The sequence below is a fragment of the Gobio gobio genome (assembly GCF_949357685.1).
Source record: "Gobio gobio genome assembly, chromosome: 18".
Lineage (NCBI taxonomy): Eukaryota > Metazoa > Chordata > Actinopteri > Cypriniformes > Gobionidae > Gobio > Gobio gobio.
The window spans coordinates 50,547,962-50,567,961 of NC_137111.1; the positions used below are offsets into that span (position 1 = coordinate 50,547,962).

General features: G+C 40.0%; 1 protein-coding gene across 1 annotated transcript in view; it reads right to left on the reverse strand.

Annotated features, from left to right (window-relative positions):
- Positions 1-2,469: 2,469 nt before the first annotated feature.
- srfb (serum response factor b) overlaps positions 2,470-20,000 on the reverse strand; it is a 19,866-nt gene continuing 2,335 nt past the window's right edge. Inside the window, exon 2 of the mRNA XM_079842770.1 lies at positions 2,470-6,693. Within this exon, the coding sequence (XP_079698896.1) occupies positions 6,298-6,693 (396 nt within the window). The 3' untranslated portion in view covers positions 2,470-6,297. The remainder of the gene's footprint in view (positions 6,694-20,000) is intronic.

Genomic DNA, 20,000 nt, shown 5'->3' on the forward strand with positions numbered 1-20,000 from the left:
CCTCCGCTCCCTCACACACTCCTCCGCTCCCTCACACACTCCTCCGCTCCCTCACACACTCCTCCGCTCCCTCACACACTCCTCCGCTCCCTCACACACTCCTCCGCTCCCTCACACACTCCTCCGCTCCCTCACACACTCCTCCGCTCCCTCACACACTCCTCCGCTCCCTCACACACTCCTCCGCTCCCTCACACACTCCTCCGCTCCCTCACACACTCCTCCGCTCCCTCACACACTCCTCCGCTCCCTCACACACTCCTCCGCTCCCTCACACACTCCTCCGCTCCCTCACACACTCCTCCGCTCCCTCACACACTCCTCCGCTCGCTCACACACTCCTCCTCCGCTCACACACTCCTCCTCCGCTCACACACTCCTCCACTCGCTCACACACTCCTCCTCCGCTCACACACTCCTCCGCTCGCTCACACACTCCTCCGCTCGCTCACACACTCCTCCGCTCGCTCACACACTCCTCCTCCGCTCACACACTCCTCCTCCGCTCACACACTCCTCCGCTCGCTCACACACTCCTCCTCCGCTCACACACTCCTCCGCTCGCTCACACACTCCTCCTCCGCTCACACACTCCTCCGCTCGCTCACACACTCCTCCGCTCGCACTCGCTCACACACTCCTCCTCCGCTCACACACTCCTCCGCTCGCTCACACACTCCTCCGCTCACTCACACACTCCTCCGCTCGCTCGCTCTCACTCGCACTCGCTCACACACTCGCTCGCTCTCACTCTCTCTCTCACTCACACTCGTTCACTAACACACTCACACACTCACACAGGATCAGTTAAATGTACACCTGTAACTAGCAAAAAAATGATATTAAGAGTCTGGATGAATTCCTCGAGCTCATCTAACATCAGGACACCGGCCGCCCCAAACACAGGAGGAGGATGAGGGGAGGGGGGGGGGGGGGGGGGGGGGGGGGTGTTGGAGGTGGAGGTGGAGGAGGAGAAGGGGAGGGGCGGGGCCGGGGTCCGTCGACAGCTGTGGCTCCTGAGGAATGTGAGGGGCCTCTGCCAGGAGCTCTGGGAAACACCATATAAGGCCATGGAGGAGAATACAGTTTTTATCAATGACAGGAGCGCGTTCGACTGAGCCTGTGCAAGCGTGACCCGGCTCTTCATCCGGTCATCCGCAGGTTAAGCTGAAGGACGGGTGACAGGTCTCAGGACTGGTGCCGCGGGGCCGACCGCATCCGCTCACACACACACTCACACACTCACACACTCACACACTCACACACTCACACACTCACACACTCACACACTCACACACTCACACACAGCATCTGTGGAATAACACTGATCTGTGCAGGCGCTAATGAGGCATCTACGATCTATATATCTATGACCACGCTCGTATTTTGACCTCACTCAGCGGAAGTTATGTCTGAGCTCAGAGATGATCACGCTCGTCTGATAAGAGGTAAAATAATAGCATAAATACTGCTGGGTTTCTCTCAGAAGCTGATGGTTTGTCTAGATCAGACCCTTATTCATCATCTGGTGTCGTTTAAAGCTGCACTGAAACTGTCATTTGGACCTTGACCCGTTTGGAGCCCATTGAAGTCCATTATATGGAGAAAAACCCTGGACTGTTTTCATAAAAAAACGTAATTTCTTTTCGACTGCAGAGAGAAAGACATGGACATCTTGGATGACATGAGGGTGAGGAAACTATCAGCAAAAGCTTATTTAAAAGTGAACTAATGCTTTAAGTGTATCTGGGCCAACCAGACATTTAGTAAACAAAAGGGCCGATTTGCGCCGAATGTAAATCACCATTTGTTTTGCTTCCGCCTTCCGATCTCCTGACTGACACTCGACATGAAACCTGACAGGAATCAGAACGAACCGTGTGATCAATACTGGAGTAAACATGAGTTTGGGTTTACAGACGCTCGTGTGATTCATCTGAGAAGAGCTGGAGCGGATCGCCGGCATCTACAAGCGATTCATTTCTGATGGATGTAGTCAACAGACGACAAAGTGAAGGTCATGAGAAGTGCAGCGCTATTTATACTCACTATCTGAGGAGAGGTCAATCCCTCTAGTAAACACGGCGAAGCGTCTGAGGCGGAGAACAAACACACACTGGAGGAAACACACACTTCTGTAAATCTCCGGCGTGTGGATTTGAGCAACTCGAGAGTCTCGTGCAGGGGTTTCCACTCTCTCACCAGATTCAAGGACTTTTTATTTTAATTCAAGTACAATAAATACAATAAAGGTGGGTGTGTTACTGCAATTATATCTAATACCTGCTGTACCTGTGTCTATCATTAATGCAGTAACGCTGAGGCACAAACTGACAACTACAATACAAATTTACAATGAGGAAAAATTAGCAATTTTACAAAATCCAATGAGGAAAGAGGCGGGTGTACAAGATGCTCTTATTCCTGCTTTTAACATTTATTTCACACTAGTTTTAGTTTTCTTTTTTTATAAACCATTACTTAATTCAGGGTTCCCACTCTTTTTCAGCGATCATTTTCCAGGACTTTTCCAGGATATTTTTACTACAGTGAGAATAAAAGACAAAGATTACTCCTAAAGTAATATATCGCTCTCTAAGTCTTTAAAAGGCGCACAGTTTATTGCCATGACTTAACTATAAAATCAGTTTTTAATATGAGCTCTTAATCATACATTATGACTAAGGAAGCTTGTTTCCGCCACAGATTTTTAAAAAAGGGTAATTGCGACTTATCTTGCTATTCTGATTTTTTTTTGTTGCAATTGTGATTTTCTCGCAAAAAAAATATTTTTTCCCTCAAACTTTTGGACTTTATGTCAATTCTGAGAAAAGTAATAATTGCAAGATATAAACTCGATATTGCGAGAAAAAAAGTCAGAATTTCGCAATTCTGACTATATCTCAAAATAATTCTGAGTGAGATCCCACCCCTATGGGCGTTGGTTATGGGGTTAAAAACATGCGGAACCAGCTCCTTTAGTCTATAGCCTCTGGCCAAAAATCCTCCGATGACACAAAATGACGATATTTGCGTCATCTGAGGATTTTTTCCAGAAATAATATGCATAATTCTCTCGTCTCAGGGGGATATGAGGCAGAGGTCAAAAGGGATATAAACAGTGCATTTTGAAGTGATTTCATCTTGAAAACTCAGAGACGAGGATTCGGACGGCAATTAAATTACCACACATCCGTGTTTGTCTTAAAAAAAGAAGGTTATTCGGTCTGGGATTATTACGCGATTATTACGCTTTGGCCAATGTTTGTAATAGCACACGCTACTCTAACAAAATGCCGTTCATGCTTAATTCAAGCACTTTCAACTAGGGATCAACCGATATGGATTTTTTTTAGTGCCGATACCGATTTTTTTTCCTCAGCCTTAGCCGATGACGATACGAGCTGCCGATATTCTTGAGCTGATATTTGGAGCCGATACTGCTTTTGCTTCCTCAATTTACATCATAAAAATGACACAATGATCAGCATGATAACAACTTAAAATTTACAATTTAAAAAAGGAACATTTATTGAACTAAAAAAAAAACAATATTTAACAAATAGTAAAAACCGGTGAGGTAGAACAAGAAAAAAAGAGTTCAGTGGTGAAAATAAATATTTAAGCATAAATAAAATAATGACACTATTGCACACAGTATCAACAAGCGAGCAGCATAATAAAGTGCACACTGACTGTACTATACTTCATTTAAAAAATATTTACAACCTAGTCATTTAATGGTTACACTATAAAAAATGCTGGGCTAAAAATAACCCAAGTTGGGTTGAATTTGGACTAACCCAGCAATTGGGTTGTTTTGACCCAGCTGTTGGGTTAAATGTTTGCTTAAAACAACCCAATTGCTGGGTTAGTCAATTTTCACCCCAACTTGGGTTATTTTTAACCCAGCATTGTTTAGAGTGTAGCTGCACTTCACTGAATCTCTTGTAGAGCAACACCAGCGGTAATTCAGGAGAAATCTCCCAATGCTCCACGTGAAACTTCAGTCTTTCCACCTTTTACCATCGCGTCAATTCTCAATTGATTTTGATTAATATGCGCGAGAGAGAGCGAGACAGTTTGAAGACAGTTTGAAGACGGTGAGAGCTGCCCTGTGGAAGCCTGTCTGTAAATAATGAAAAAATATCGGCGAACGCAGCAGCCTTATATCGGCCGATACACGTAAAAATAGCAAATTCCTGCGAACGCAGCAGCCTTATATCGGCCGATACACGTAAAAATAGCACATTTCGGCGAACGCAGCAGCCTTATATCGGCCGATACACGTAAAAATAGCAAATATCGGCGAACGCAGCAGCCTTAAATCGGCTGATACACGTAAAAATCACAAATATTGGCGAACGCAGCAGCCTTATATCGGCCGATACACGTAAAAATAGCACATTTCGGCGAACGCAGCAGCCTTATATCGGCTGATACACGTAAAAATCACAAATATTGGCGAACGCAGCAGCCTTATATCGGCCGATACACGTAAAAATAGCACATTTCGGCGAACGCAGCAGCCTTATATCAGCCGATACACGTAAAAATCACAAATATCGGCGAACGCAGAAGCCTTAAATCGGCCGATACACGTAAAAATAGCAAATATCGGCGAACGCAGCAGCCTTATATCGGCCGATACACGTAAAAATAGCACATTTCGGCGAACGCAGCAGCCTTATATCGGCTGATACACGTAAAAATCACAAATATTGGCGAACGCAGCAGCCTTATATCGGCCGATACACGTAAAAATAGCACATTTCGGCGAACGCAGCAGCCTTATATCAGCCGATACACGTAAAAATCACAAATATCGGCGAACGCAGAAGCCTTAAATCGGCCGATACACGTAAAAATAGCAAATATCGGCGAACGCAGCAGCCTTATATCGGCCGATACACGTAAAAATAGCAAATATCGGCGAACGCAGCAGCCTTATATCGGCCGATACACGTAAAAATAGCAAATATCGGCGAACGCAGCAGCCTTATATCGGCCGATACACGTAAAAATAGCACATTTCGGCGAACGCAGCAGCCTTATATCGGCTGATACACGTAAAAATCACAAATATTGGCGAACGCAGCAGCCTTATATCGGCCGATACACGTAAAAATAGCACATTTCGGCGAACGCAGCAGCCTTATATCGGCTGATACACGTAAAAATCACAAATATTGGCGAACGCAGCAGCCTTATATCGGCCGATACACGTAAAAATAGCACATTTCGGCGAACGCAGCAGCCTTATATCAGCCGATACACGTAAAAATCACAAATATCGGCGAACGCAGAAGCCTTAAATCGGCCGATACACGTAAAAATAGCAAATATCGGCGAACGCAGCAGCCTTATATCGGCCGATACACGTAAAAATAGCACATTTCGGCGAACGCAGCAGCCTTATATCGGCTGATACACGTAAAAATCGCAAATATTGGCGAACGCAGCAGCCTTATATCGGCCGATACACGTAAAAATAGCACATTTCGGCGAACGCAGCAGCCTTATATCGGCTGATACACGTAAAAATCACAAATATTGGCGAACGCAGCAGCCTTATATCGGCCGATACACGTAAAAATAGCACATTTCGGCGAACGCAGCAGCCTTATATCAGCCGATACACGTAAAAATCACAAATATCGGCGAACGCAGAAGCCTTAAATCGGCCGATACACGTAAAAATAGCAAATATCGGCGAACGCAGCAGCCTTATATCGGCCGATACACGTAAAAATAGCACATTTCGGCGAACGCAGCAGCCTTATATCGGCTGATACACGTAAAAATCGCAAATATTGGCGAACGCAGCAGCCTTATATCAGCCGATACACGTAAAAATCACAAATATCGGCGAACGCAGCAGCCTTATATCGGCCGATACACGTAAAAATAGCAAATATCGGCGAACGCAGCAGCCTTATATCGGCCGATACACGTAAAAATAGCAAATATCGGCGAACGCAGCAGCCTAATATCGGCCGATACACGTAAAAATAGCACATTTCGACGAACGCAGCAGCCTTATATCGGCCGATACACGTAAAAATAGCAAATATCGGCGAACGCAGCAGCCTTATATCGGCCGATACACGTAAAAATAGCACATTTCGGCGAACGCAGCAGCCTTATATCGGCTGATACACGTAAAAATTGTAAATATCGGCGAACGCAGCAGCCTTATATCGGCCAATGCACGTAAAAATCAAAATATCGGCGAACGCAGCAGCCTTATATCGGCCGATACACGTAAAAATCTAAATATCGGCAAACGCAGCAGCCTTATATCGGCCGATACATGCAAATATCGGCCGGCTGATAAATCGGTCTAACACTACTTTCAAGGACCGGTGTTTGCTTTGAAGGACGTTTAAGAAGCGTGGGAAGCCGGATTCTCGGAGCCGAACTCACCTTGGTTTCTCCCAGACTCTCGGACTCGGACACCTGGTAGCTGAGGTCGGTCTCCTCGAAGCCCGTGGCGCTCATCCTCTGGTCCGTGGACGGGTCGGATCGAGGCGGCGAGTCCGGAGAGTTCAGGCAGGTTTGGATCAGAGCTTTACCCGTCTCGCTGGTGATCATGGGCTGGAGTTTGCGTGTGGCAAACGTGTAGACGTGACCCGTCTCACTGGCCACCAGCAGCAGGACCTGAGTCCCAGTGAGCGTGGAGAGCTCATACGCCTTCAGAGACATGAGGGAATGTTTACAAGATATCAGAAGGCTTTTCTGTAGTTCTTTATACAGGACAGATGCAAACATGAGACCATCAGATAAAGACTCTTTAAAGAGCACCTATCATGGAATTTTGAAATGTACCTTTCATGTAGTGTGTAACATTGATCTAAGTGAACAAAAACATCCTGCATAGTTTGAAATATGACAGTGCACCGTATATATAGTTATTTTCTTTCAAAAGTAAGAGTCGACTCTGAGTCATTTTTAAGAATCGTTAGAAGACCAAAGCTTTTTCTCTGACTAGATGACGTCAACTTGTCAAGTTATTTGAATACAATACGCCCACTTACTGCACTCCAAGACGCCAGTGAAAACTAGAAAACATCATGGCCACGAGTAGGGTTGGGTACCGAAACCCGGTGCCATACTTATATAACCGGTATGTACCGGACCGAATCAGAACGCAGATTTCGGTTCCTCATTTTGGTGCCAAAGTTCAAACGTGCTTTTGCGCTTTGGCTGAGCCAGAGACAGACGCTCAGCGCTGGTCACACATCTCATGACAACTATTCAGTGTTTTCAACCACATCTCATGACAACTATTCAGTGTTTTCAACCACATCTCATGACAACTATTCAGTGTTTTCAACCACATCTCATGACAACTATTCAGTGTTTTCAACCACATCTCATGACAACTATTCAGTGTTTTCAACCACATCTCATGACAACTATTCAGTGTTTTCAACCACATCTCATGACAACTATTCAGTGTTTTCAACCACATCTCATGACAACTATTCAGTGTTTTCAACCACATCTCATGACAACTATTCAGTGTTTTCAACCACATCTCATGACAACTATTCAGTGTTTTCAACCACATCTCATGACAACTAATCAGTGTTTTCAACCACATCTCATGACAACTAATCAGTGTTTTCAACCACATCATGTTTATTCCAGGTTTCAGACATTTAAATGCTCATAAGTAACTTAGGCTACTAGCAAAAAACACACACTGATGTCTATGAAAGCGGCAATGACAATCCTTTCAGACGGTTATAATTTGACTAACGTTACGTGTTTTATTCACATCAGATATATGCAAATTATATAGTAACTATATAGTTTACTCTATTCTTCTTCCAGTTCACTGGTCACTTACTTTCATGTATTTCGTGAGACGAGAATGAACTCAAGTGTTGTAAATCTGACAGATCCGATTCTGAGGCGCAAACTAACATGGCGCCGCACATTGCGCTTTATAGATCAACTAACACACATTCACTCACACATTTAAACATCAGATAGTTTGTGACACAGTTAAGAAGTTTGTGAATATTTTGAATAAAAAGAAAAAACGAAATAAACCCGATACAGCTGAGCTGTCAGCGCTATTGCGGCTGCAGTGTGTAATGTGGGAAACATGACGCGTCGCCATGGAAACATTAAGGTGATGCGTTCTAAAATATTTAGCCAGAGAATATGATCATATTTCAAAATAAAGCTGAAGCTTGAAGCTGGTTTGTAGCAGAGCAAGAATACAGACGACTGCTGTTATTACTGTAACTGTTATTACTGTAACTGTTATTCAGAGTTATATTAGGCTTGCTGTAGTTGGGTTAGGTGGCTTAGGTTTTACTGTGAATTTGTAAACAAGTCAATAATAATTTGTAAATAAGTAAATTGTGTTTTGTATTTATTTATATTCATACATTTAAGTATACATTAAACTTTTAATAAATGGTTCAATTTAAATAAATAAATAAAAAGCCATTTAATGTCATCCACCTCGTTTTGTGGCCTTTTAAAAAAAAAAAAAGTATCGGGTAAGAAACCATTTAGGCACCGGAACCGTTTTAAAAGTATCGGTTTGGCACCGGAATCGAAAAAAAACCAAACGATACCCAACCCTAGCCACGCGACGCCAGTGAAAACTAGAAAACATCATGGCGACGAGACGCCAGTGAAAACTAGAAAACATCATGGCGACGAGACGCTGTGTTCTGAAGTGCCACTCAAAAGCAAACTTTTCATCTGCCCAAGGATGAGCATTTGAAGACTAAGTGGCTTGAAGACAAACCATACATCGTCGCGATTGAGTGTTTATTAGTCTACAAATGTCTCTATTTGCATGTTTCTGATCTCAGGAAGCTTTTATTATGGACTTCTATTATGGCACATGGTTCTTCTTCGTCTGTCTGTACCATATATGGACACAGAGCGCCCTCCGGCTGCCAGGATGAATGAAAACAACACATAAGAGACTCACTCGCTCATGATTAGGCTACATCTGCGCATTTTGAGGAAGTATTGAATAAAAAAATACTCCTCTGTTTAGAAATTTGACACAGACATATGAGAATCTATCAATATGTCTCCTCATCTGCACACTTTTGAACTGAAAGCCCTGAGGGATGTTGATTTGTCGCGAGTCTTCGTGAGGAGAATAGAGGAGTTTTTTTATGAATGAGATCAGCTGAGGCTCATATTACAATCTAACGGTTCCGACGCGGTTTTCATATTCATAACTCCTGACACATATTAACAAATTACTGTCACTATAAGACTTTGAGAATAAAACAGAGGTAAAAAATGGAAGCTTGACTCTCAGATCTTTTAAATGAAGTATAGATTGACATTGTAATTACTTACATCTGACAGTCATTTGAGCTAATTTAAACAAATAAAGCTTGAGGACGAATGCGCCCTCAATCCGGTTAAAATCATTTATGGTGATGTTCGTTCCGTTCCCGAAAATATCTGCACAGACTAAACCAATCACAACTGACTGGGTCATCGGACCAATCAGCGCAGATTAGCGTCACGTAAAGGCGGGGTTTTGAAAAGTGAATCACTAAAGGAATCATTTGAGAATCGCTGTCAAAACAGGTAAAAATAAATGCGTATTATAAGAAAACTAGTCTTTTTTGTCATTGCATGCATGCAAAACTGTTGTTGGGGACTTCTAAAACAATATTTGGAACATTTTAAATGCCATAATAGGTGCTCTTTAAAGGGATAGTTCACCCAAAAATGAACATTAGCCCATGAACTTTCAACACTTTCTCCAGAAACTGAACAGGGAAGGCGGAGGCCGAAAGTTTACTTGATAAAGTTTTAAATATGGATATTTTTCTTCCACAAACGCGTCGATTCGCTTCAGAAGGCCTTTATTAACACCCCAGAGCCGCTGGAGCAGTTATATGACGCACAGATGCACTTTAAAAACAGAGCAACTATGAATCCATTTCTAAAGCTTGGATTAGCCTGGACTTTTGTAATATAACTCAGATTTTATTCGTCTGAGAGAAGAATGTCACACACACCTCGGATGAGCTGAGGGAGAGGAAATCATGGGCTAATGTTCATTTTTGGGTGAACTATCCCTTTAAGGCTCTTATTGTAGAGTGTGACCGGTTGAGTTTAGTAACAGAAGACCGGTGGAAGCCGAGAGACGCTCCGGTCCAGATGAAACACACTGAGATAAGACTCTATTAATAGAGCCAGCGGTCAGCGTGTGACTGATTGTGCTGAAGGAGGAACGCTGGACTACACACACACACACACACACACACACACACACACTAACCAATCATGAGACCAACCAGAAGGACATTATCAACCCCTTAACTGTCCCAGGTGGGTAATAGTGAATTACATTTACTTCGTTACATTTACTTGAGTACATTTTTTGGGTAACTTGTACTTTTAGAGTAGATTTAAAGATGGCTTCTTCTACTCTTACTCAAGTAGGAGAGCGCGCGGTTAGATGTAACACGCGTGTTTTAACCCTTTCCACACACGCCAGGATGACCAAACTCACTGTATTTACTAGTTGCCATATCAACATTATTTAGAGAAAAAATTGCGCCAAAATGAAAAAAAAATCTCTGGAAGATATTACTGAACATGTATTTAATGATGGCAAAAGTAAATTTCTTACTTAAGTTGAGTTTTCATCTATTTTTTGTGTTTATTTAAAATAAGACAAATCTGATATTATTGTAATCTTCTATCTGTTATTGAACAGTTGAGATGTTGTTTAATGCTGATCTAACACACGAGCCGCGGTTAACCCCAGTTGTGCAGGTGTGTGTGTGTGTGTGTGTGTGTGTGTGTGTTAACACTGAGTTACAATCAGCCCCTATTAGAACTACGATATTATATTCCATACTTTTATGAATTATTGTGAGAAACCATGAGAAAAGGGTGAATAATGACTGAGAGTCAATGTTCAGAAATTATGAATTATTATTATGTTTTGAACTCGTGTTTAACGATGTGTTTGTAGTCAAACTCAAAAATGCTTATATTTTTTAATGATAGAAAAATGCCATTATTTTATTTTAAAAAGTTAATAATTGTATTTTGTTGACAAAATATTTTATTTTTTCTTATATATTTTTTTGATTATATCGGAACATTTTCAGCTGTTATTTGCTCATGTTACTCCACCTATGGGGCATGTTGTCACATTTCACTTCCATTCTTTCGGGGTTAATCAAGAAAAAAGTAAACACTGTATTAATGAAACAAAACCACATAATTGTACTAGACATGTGTGACATTAATGTGGGAAAAAATAAATACTCTGAACCCCGAGTGGATTTACACAAACTGAGAAATTCTAAAAGTCTATTATATTATTATTTATTCTTTTTGTATGAGTACTAGCCTACTACTGTTGTTATTATCATTATCATTATTATCAATATTATCTATTATTGATCTAACTATTGCCGTCAACACACCTTATCACCATCTTTAGTATCATTACTGTATTATTACTGTCATCATTATTACTGATATTGCCGCCATCACAAAATATTATCATTATTATTATACATGCTATTACTATTTAAATACTTCCACTATTACTATTATTATCTGTCATTTCTGCTTATTTTTCATTGCTGTTATTATTACTGCTGTTTTTGTTTTGTTGTTGTGTTCTGTGTTCACCCTATGTTGTAAGTTTTGCACTCTTAAATAAAAAATTAATAAAAAAAATATTTAAAAAAAGAATAGTTTCTTAATGTGTGTGTGCACCAAAACTAACTGACATCTCAGCATACAAGAATTCCACCCTGAAAAAACATGTAGGGCGAAGTGTCACAATGATGCCTATATTTGAACACTATTAATGGCAATTTGATAACTATGGGAAATTTTCCCTTATTATAATACTATTTCACACACTGTCCGAGTGTTTTCCTCATATTTGCTCGTGTGCAAGCATAATCGTTTGAATCCTCCAAACAACACACGTCCACGAACAAACGTTCACATCTGCACATTTACATACTTTTTTTCCACAAAACGAAACCAATAGAATAGCCTAATGTGACGTCTTGCATTTATACACAAATCCGGACAGACGCCTGTCTGAAGTGTAGAAAATACATACAAATAAAAACGGGATTGTATTTTATTCCTACCTAAAGAATTTTTTACATACACACTAGAGCTGCAACTAACGATTATTTTTTCTGTCGACTAATCTAACGATTATTTTTTCGATTAGTCGACTAATCTAACGATTATTTTTCCAGATTAATCGTATTATTCTTTTTTACTGATTATTGTATTTCAAAGAGGGTAGTGAATTTGTATATTATTTTAACATGAAATCAATGAATGATGACAATATTAATTGTATTTCAGGAAGGGTAGTGTACATAGTATGCCATTTTATAATGAAATATATGAACACAAGAAGCTTTTTAAACATAATATATAATGATACTATTCATCATAAAATGTATACAGAGTAGGCCTAATTAGGAAAAGTTGTTTACTATAGTAGTTGAGTATGATTTACTTATTGATTTGTGTCAATAGTAAACGAAAATGCACTTGTATTTATCTGCAAAAGGTTCACATAGAGGAGCTTTCAGCAGTTTTAATGTATAACTAGTCGTCTATTTTGAAGATACATGTGCATAAACAACGACTAAAGCTGCCAGAGGTTTTTGCCCAAACTTCAAAGACACATTTAAATGATTAAAGCTAGAGGCATATCTTAACTTTAATGTTACTTTAATCATGTAAACTACCTACAGTATATACAGCAAGTTATTATGCATATGTGTTTGGGACAGAGCGGAACCAGGTCGCATTAACAGCAGATATATGCAGCCCATAATAAATAAAAGCACGAGACGTACTGGGGTCGGAGAAGAACACCGGAAAATGTGACCGTCTGTTGCAAAACACGCGCCACGGTTCAGCTGCGCGAGAGAACACTGGAAGGGTTGCCAGGTTTACACAACAAAACCCACCCATTCGTTACTCAAAACTAGCCCAAAACAAGCCCAATCGCGTTTCGGGAGGTTCTCTGGTAAACATCGCGTTCGGGGGGTTAAATATGTGTGTTTTTTTGCTTCAACCCGCGGACATGAGACACAGCCCGGCAACAGTGTAGAAGTAGCCCAATTCCGTGGGAAAAAAAGCGGACTTGGCAACACTGACTGGCAGTGTGAAAGCTCCCGCTCTCCACACACACACACACACACACGCACGCACGCACGCACGCACGCACGCATCGACTGAATCGACTCACTGATTCATATCGCTCTGAACCGCTGAATCGACTCAATGATTCATAACGCTCTGAACCGCTGAATCGACTCACTGATTCATAACGCTCTGAACCGCTGAATCGACTCACTGACTCATAACGCTCTGAACCGCTGAATCGACTCACTGACTCATAACGCTCTGAACCGCTGAATCGACTCACTGATTCATATCGCTCTGAACTGCTGAATCGACTCACTGATTCATATCGCTCTGAACTGCTGAATCGACTCACTGATTCATAACGCTCTGAACCGCTGAATCGACTCACTGATTCATAACGCTCTGAACCGCTGAATCGACTCACTGACTCATAACGCTCTGAACCGCTGAATCGACTCACTGATTCATAACGCTCTGAAGCTTCATGAGGCCGTGTTTTGAAATCGTCATCACTATATAAGTCGTTATTTAGGGTTTTTTTGCGCACAGAAACTATTCTCGTCTTCATAAAGTTATTGTAGAGCCGCTGTAGTGAGATGGACTTTGTAACTTTAGTCTTTAGTGTCTTTTAAGGGTCTTGAGAGTGTAAAGTTGAGCCAATGGAGGCCTTTCAGAGCATCAGATTTACACTAAAATATCTTCATTTGTGTCTGAAGATGAACGGAGGTCTGACGGGTGTCCAACCACATGAGGCTCAGTCATTAATCACACAATTTACAGTTTTGGCTGAACTAACCCTTTAACGATACCGATCCCTATTAGTAATACAGTGGACATTAGTAGATTTGGTTAGCATGTGGATTTACGGTGTGCGCCCCTATATTTTCTGGTTGTGCCCCTAAAATCTTCAGTTGGGGGCCATTGTGCTCCTAGTGAAAACAGTTAGTCTGGAGCCCTGCTAACTTTAAGAAGTTATTTACGATGATTTTAAAGAACATTATTTTCGTGAATATGAATACTTCTTAAATTTTATCTTAAGAACAATCATTAGAAAAAAGATTCTTAAGAAAAGTTTTTGGGAATACAAAATATTCTAATATGGGCAGTTAAGAATAATTTAATTCTTAAGAATGTTTTGTGAATCCGGCCCCAGGTATGCTTACATTATGTCCTTTCAAATCAAAGAATAAAGTACTACTTAAATACACTAAAATAACCAGAGGTGGACAAAGTGCACAACTCCATTACTCGAGTGAAAGTAAAAGTACTACTGGTCAAATATTACTCTATTACAAGTGAAAGTTGTTAAAAAATATGTTTACTTAAGTAAAAGTACAGAAGTTCTTGCTTTTAAAAGTACTTAAGTATCAAAAGTAGATTTCCTTTTTTATGTCAATGCATTATTTTATCATTGTTGTATTATTGTATAAATGCATGGTGGTTTAAGCCAGTCAGTGATGCTCCTTACGACTACCTTAAACTCATTTAAATACTTAAAAGTTACAAAGCTTTTTACGAAGCTGCTGTCCCTTTAAGGCAGAATGCACAGATCCTACACACTGATACACATCTGATATTCCCTCAACTGTTTACGCTCACTTAAGACATAATCAACTTTGTTTACGTGAATACTTTCCAAAATAAAAATTGACATTGTGTGTATTGGTCTGTTTAAGTGCGAAAAACACACAAAAGAAGCTGAAATCAGTGCTCGTGCTCATCTCAGAGGCACAAAAACAGACTGAACTGATCTTTCATCAGGCTTTCTCAGATTCATCCATATGTCTGCGCTTCTCTTTCTCCAGACTTTTACATTTTGCACAAAAAAAAACACTTTTAAAGAAGAAAAAAAAAATCATCCACTGACTTGCAAAGCTGCTACAGAAACGACTTTTGACTTCGAGGACCTTGATAGAAATGTAGTGGAGTAAAAAGTACGATATTTGTCTTTCAAATGTAGTGAAGTTAAAGTAAAAGTTTCCCTAAAAAATAATACTTCAGTAAAGTACAGATACTCAAAAAGTGTACTTAAGTGCAGTACTCAAGTAAATGTGCTTAGCTACTGTCCACCTCTGAAAATAACACACACATTCAAGCTACAAATGGCCATTGCAATATTTACTAACACGTCTAATTGTGTTGTAGTGCGTGTGCGAATCTCTCTCGTAAAGCACCATGAGGTTTTGCAATCTAATTTTGCTGTGCAATGTGTGCGAAGACAATAAAAGCAGCGTCTAATGCAGGAAACCTGAAACCGTTAACCTCCTCCGGTGAGATCTGGAGCAGCTGTAGAAGAGCTCTCACACACACACACACACACACACACACACACTGCGTTTGCTCAGCTGTCGAGTGTGTGACAGCAGGTGAAGGCATCACTCAACCGCTAGCTCTACGAACACCAACATGTGGCGCGTCAAAGCACATTTGTCCGGCGTTGTGAGCGTCGCCTTTTGGAGGAAACTGAGATTTAACCAGGAATTAAAGACACTAACTTAACACAACACACACATGCATTCAATCCAGAGTCATCATACACCAGTTCTTGCTTTCCCAGGGGATCAAACCCAATGATTTAGAGTTTAAACTCATCATTAAACATGAGGAGAAGCTTCAACCGCAGCTAATCTCTGGGTCAGTTGTTCAAAACATTCAATCTGGGTCAAAATGATCCTGTTTTGCGATCCAGGATCTGGGGCCCGTTCTTCGTACGTTGCTTATTACATCTAAGATGATTTGACAGATCCCAGATCTTTTAATCGTGATAACTGATGTCTGGCTAATTTGGTTCTTCAAACGAATTTGCGGATTGGATTAAAATATCTGGATTAAATGATCTAAGATTACTGAGCGTTCTTGTGTTCCCTGAAGAGGGCAGATGCATCGATACTCGAAACCACGATCAGCAGTGCAGCGATTGGCTGGTGTCAAGACAACAACGTCATGACATCATATAATTAAAAAGCCACCTTGCAAAAAACTTGACAAATTATACACAAAAAAAATCACACGAATTTCTGGACCTTTATAAGGAAACAGCCAAACCACCAAACCAACATAAAAGTTTTTTTTTTACATGATTACCAATTATTTATATTCAGATTTTATACTGTATTTGTACACGCTTTACATTTTTATTTCAATGTTGTAATTTAATTTTTAATTCGGAGCAGATTTGTATCGTGACAGTATTAAAGTTTCTTAAGGGTCAAGATCAAATGATCTGCATCTCTTGCGCTGCATCAAGCCATCCCATAATATCTGTGATCATTTAAATTAATGCACGGCTCAGAGTAACTGTACAACATGTGTGTAAACCTCCAATAAAATTATAAAGTCATTATTCCATCACAAATAAATCGCTCAATCAAGTGGCTGTGTCTATAGTATTATACATTCTCATATACATAAACAATATAACATTTTTATATTATTATTTAAAATGATTATTATTGCCCCTGGTTCAGTAATGCACTCTTGTAATACAGTAGCAGTGGCTGGGACAGATTTTAAGTATCACCTCAAGATGAATCTAATCCTGTTTAGATGAAATAAGCCGCTCGATTAGGTTTAAGTTTACGGAGCTGTTACTATGACAACAAGTCCAGGATGAGCTTCGAAGAACCAAACAATCCGAGATCATGTCAAATCATCAACAATCAAATCCTGTTTGAATTTTGGTTTGATATTTACAGCTGTTTGGGGATTATTTTATTTTATTTATATTTGACTGTGGGACCGAAAGGCTTAATAGCGTCTAATTCTGATTTATTACTTTAACAATTAGCCTAACTAATCAAGAGCAAAATAAAATAATGTGTTTGTGTATTATATGATTCAAATGTTGTATTTTATGACCAGTTTTAAAGTTACTATATTTTCTTCCTGGACCTTGAAATGGTGGATCAAAGTTATCCAAGTTTTGAACAACACAAGCTGAAGGTTTGATCCAGATTAAAACTAGGATTGGATTGTGTTTTAATCTGATTTCAGATCCCTTCTTTCAGGATTTGATCCAATCCGATAACCAGAATCCGATCAGCTGACCCTTGACCAACTGGCCCCAACCAATGGCGGCTCAAACTCTGAGAAACTCCTCCCTCTGCTTTCTCAAAGCCTCATGACGTCCCTGAGCTTCTCCTAGGATGGAGGAAGGATGTTCAAAGGTCAGCTGATCAGATTCTGGTTATCGGATTGGATCAAATCCTGAAAGAAGGAATCTGAAATCAGATTAGATCACGGAATACAATCCTAGTTTTAATCTGGATCAAACCTTCAGCTTGTGTTGTTCAAAACTTGGATAACTTTGATCCAAAAAAACTGGATTATCCTGATCCCAACAGGAAGATTATGTAGTAAAACTTTAAAACTGGTCAAAAAATACAACATTTGTATCATATTGTCTGTCTGTCTGTCTGTCTGTCTGTCTGTCTGTCTGTCTGTCTGTATCATATTGTCTGTCTGTCTGTCTGTCTGTCTGTCTGTCTGTCTGTCTGTCTGTATCATATTGTCTGTCTGTCTGTCTGTCTGTCTGTCTGTCTGTCTGTCTGTCTGTCTGTCTGTCTGTATCATATTGTCTGTCTGTCTGTCTGTCTGTCTGTCTGTCTATCTGTCTATCTATCTATCTATCTATCCGTCTATCTATCCGTCTATCTATCCGTCTGTCTGTCTGTCTGTCTGTCTGTCTGTCTGTCTGTCTGTCTATCTATCTATCTATCTGTCTGTCCGTCTATCTATCCGTCTGTCTATCTATCTGTCCGTCTATCTATCCGTCTGTCTGTCTGTCTGTCTGTCTGTCTGTCTGTCTGTCTGTCTGTCTGTCTGTCTGTCTGTCTGTCTGTCTGTCTGTCTGTCTGTCTGTCTGTCTGTCTGTCTGTCTGTCTGTCTGTCTGTCTGTCTGTCTGTCTGTCTGTCTGTCTATCTATCTATCTATCTATCTATCTATCTATCTATCTATCTATCTATCTATCTATCTATCTATCTATCTATCTATCTATCTATCTATCTGTCCGTCTGTCTGTCTGTCTGTCTGTCTGTCTGTCTATCTATCTATCTATCTATCTGTCTGTCCGTCTATCTATCCGTCTATCTATCCGTCTGTCTGTCTGTCTATCTATCTATCTGTCCATCTATCTATCTATCTATCTATCTATCTATCTATCTATCTATCTATCTATCTATCTGTCTGTCTATCTGTCTGTCTGTCTGTCTGTCTGTCTGTCTGTCTGTCTGTCTGTCTGTCTGTCTGTCTGTCTGTCTGTCTGTCTGTCTGTCTGTCTGTCTGTCTGTCTGTCTCTATCTATTTCAAACTCTGGTCCAGCTTTCTCAAGCCAACTTAAAGTTAGTCTCAACAAACTTTTTAATCTATCAAACTTTTTTATTTTGCTCTTGATTATTTAGGCTAATTGTTAAAGTAATACATTAGAAGTAGACATTAGGCCTATTAAGCCTTTCGGTCCTACAGTCAAAGTAAAAAAAAGATTTAGCCGCCATAAAATAATCCCCAAACAGCTGTAAATATCAAATATTATATTAAAGTGTTTTTTTTTTATCACTTGTAAGACTTTTTACTTCTTATCAGTTATAAGAGAAGAGCCAGTCAAAAGGTTTCTCGGGTGAACGCTACGTGAAAAGCAAAAGCGTCAGAATTTTTTTTTCCCCAACTCATATTTTTCCCATCACATGTCCCTCTAGGGGCTCCGTAGAGCACTAGTAATCTGAACAGGTGTGTATCCGGATCAGGCTGATCCAATCCGATCTGGCTTTGAAAAACCGGCACAAAAGTAAAATGGATGACCTGATCCTGGATAGCAAAACATGGGATTTCCAAATCCAGATCATTTTGATCCAGATGAAACTGACCCCTCATGATGAAGATCAGATCCGACCCAACCATGAGCTCATGAAACATCTGGAACATAATCAGGATGATCTTCAACAAATGTACAGCGACCCTGGACCATAAAACCAGTCATAAGGCTCCATTTCTACATCTTCAGCTGAATTAATCATCTCTACATTGATTGTTAGGACAATATTTGGAAAATCTGAGGGGGCAAAAACATCTAAATATTGAGCAAATCTCCTTTAAAGTTGTCCAAATGAAGTCCTTAGCTATGCATATCACTACTAATAATACATTTACGTTAGAAATATCTTCATGGAACATGATCTTAATATCCTAATGATTTTTGTAGGGCTGTCAAAAGATGAATCGCGATTAATCGCATCCAAAATAAAAGTTTGTGTTTACATAATATATGTGTTAATTATTATTTATATATAAATACACACACATTCATGTATATATTTAAGAAATATTTGCATGTGTATACATTTATATAATATATATATAAATGTTTTATATATAAAAATAATATTTTTTTCTTAAATATATACATGCTTGTGTGTGTATTTATATATAAATAATAATTAACACATATATTATGTAAACACAAACTTTTATTTTGGATGCGATTAATCACGATTAATCTTTTGACAGCCCTAGATTTTTGGCATAAAAATGAAGAGAGATTAATAACTCTAGCGGAGCCGGAAAATGGGATTATTTTCAAAAATAGTGGCGTGTTTCTTTAAGAACCATACAAAGCAGCGCTTATGATATTATGAAATACAGTGCGTGCGCAATATGGACAGACTTTTTTTGGAGATTTATTAAAATTATGTGAAAAACAAGTTTGGAACGACATGAGTTCATGAGAGAAATGGGGCTTGATTTGATTCCCAAGCCGCTTTCCGTCTCTTCCAAACGGATCCAGACGAGCCGAGAGTGCTCTGAGATCCAGCACACACACACGCGCACACACACACACACACACACACAC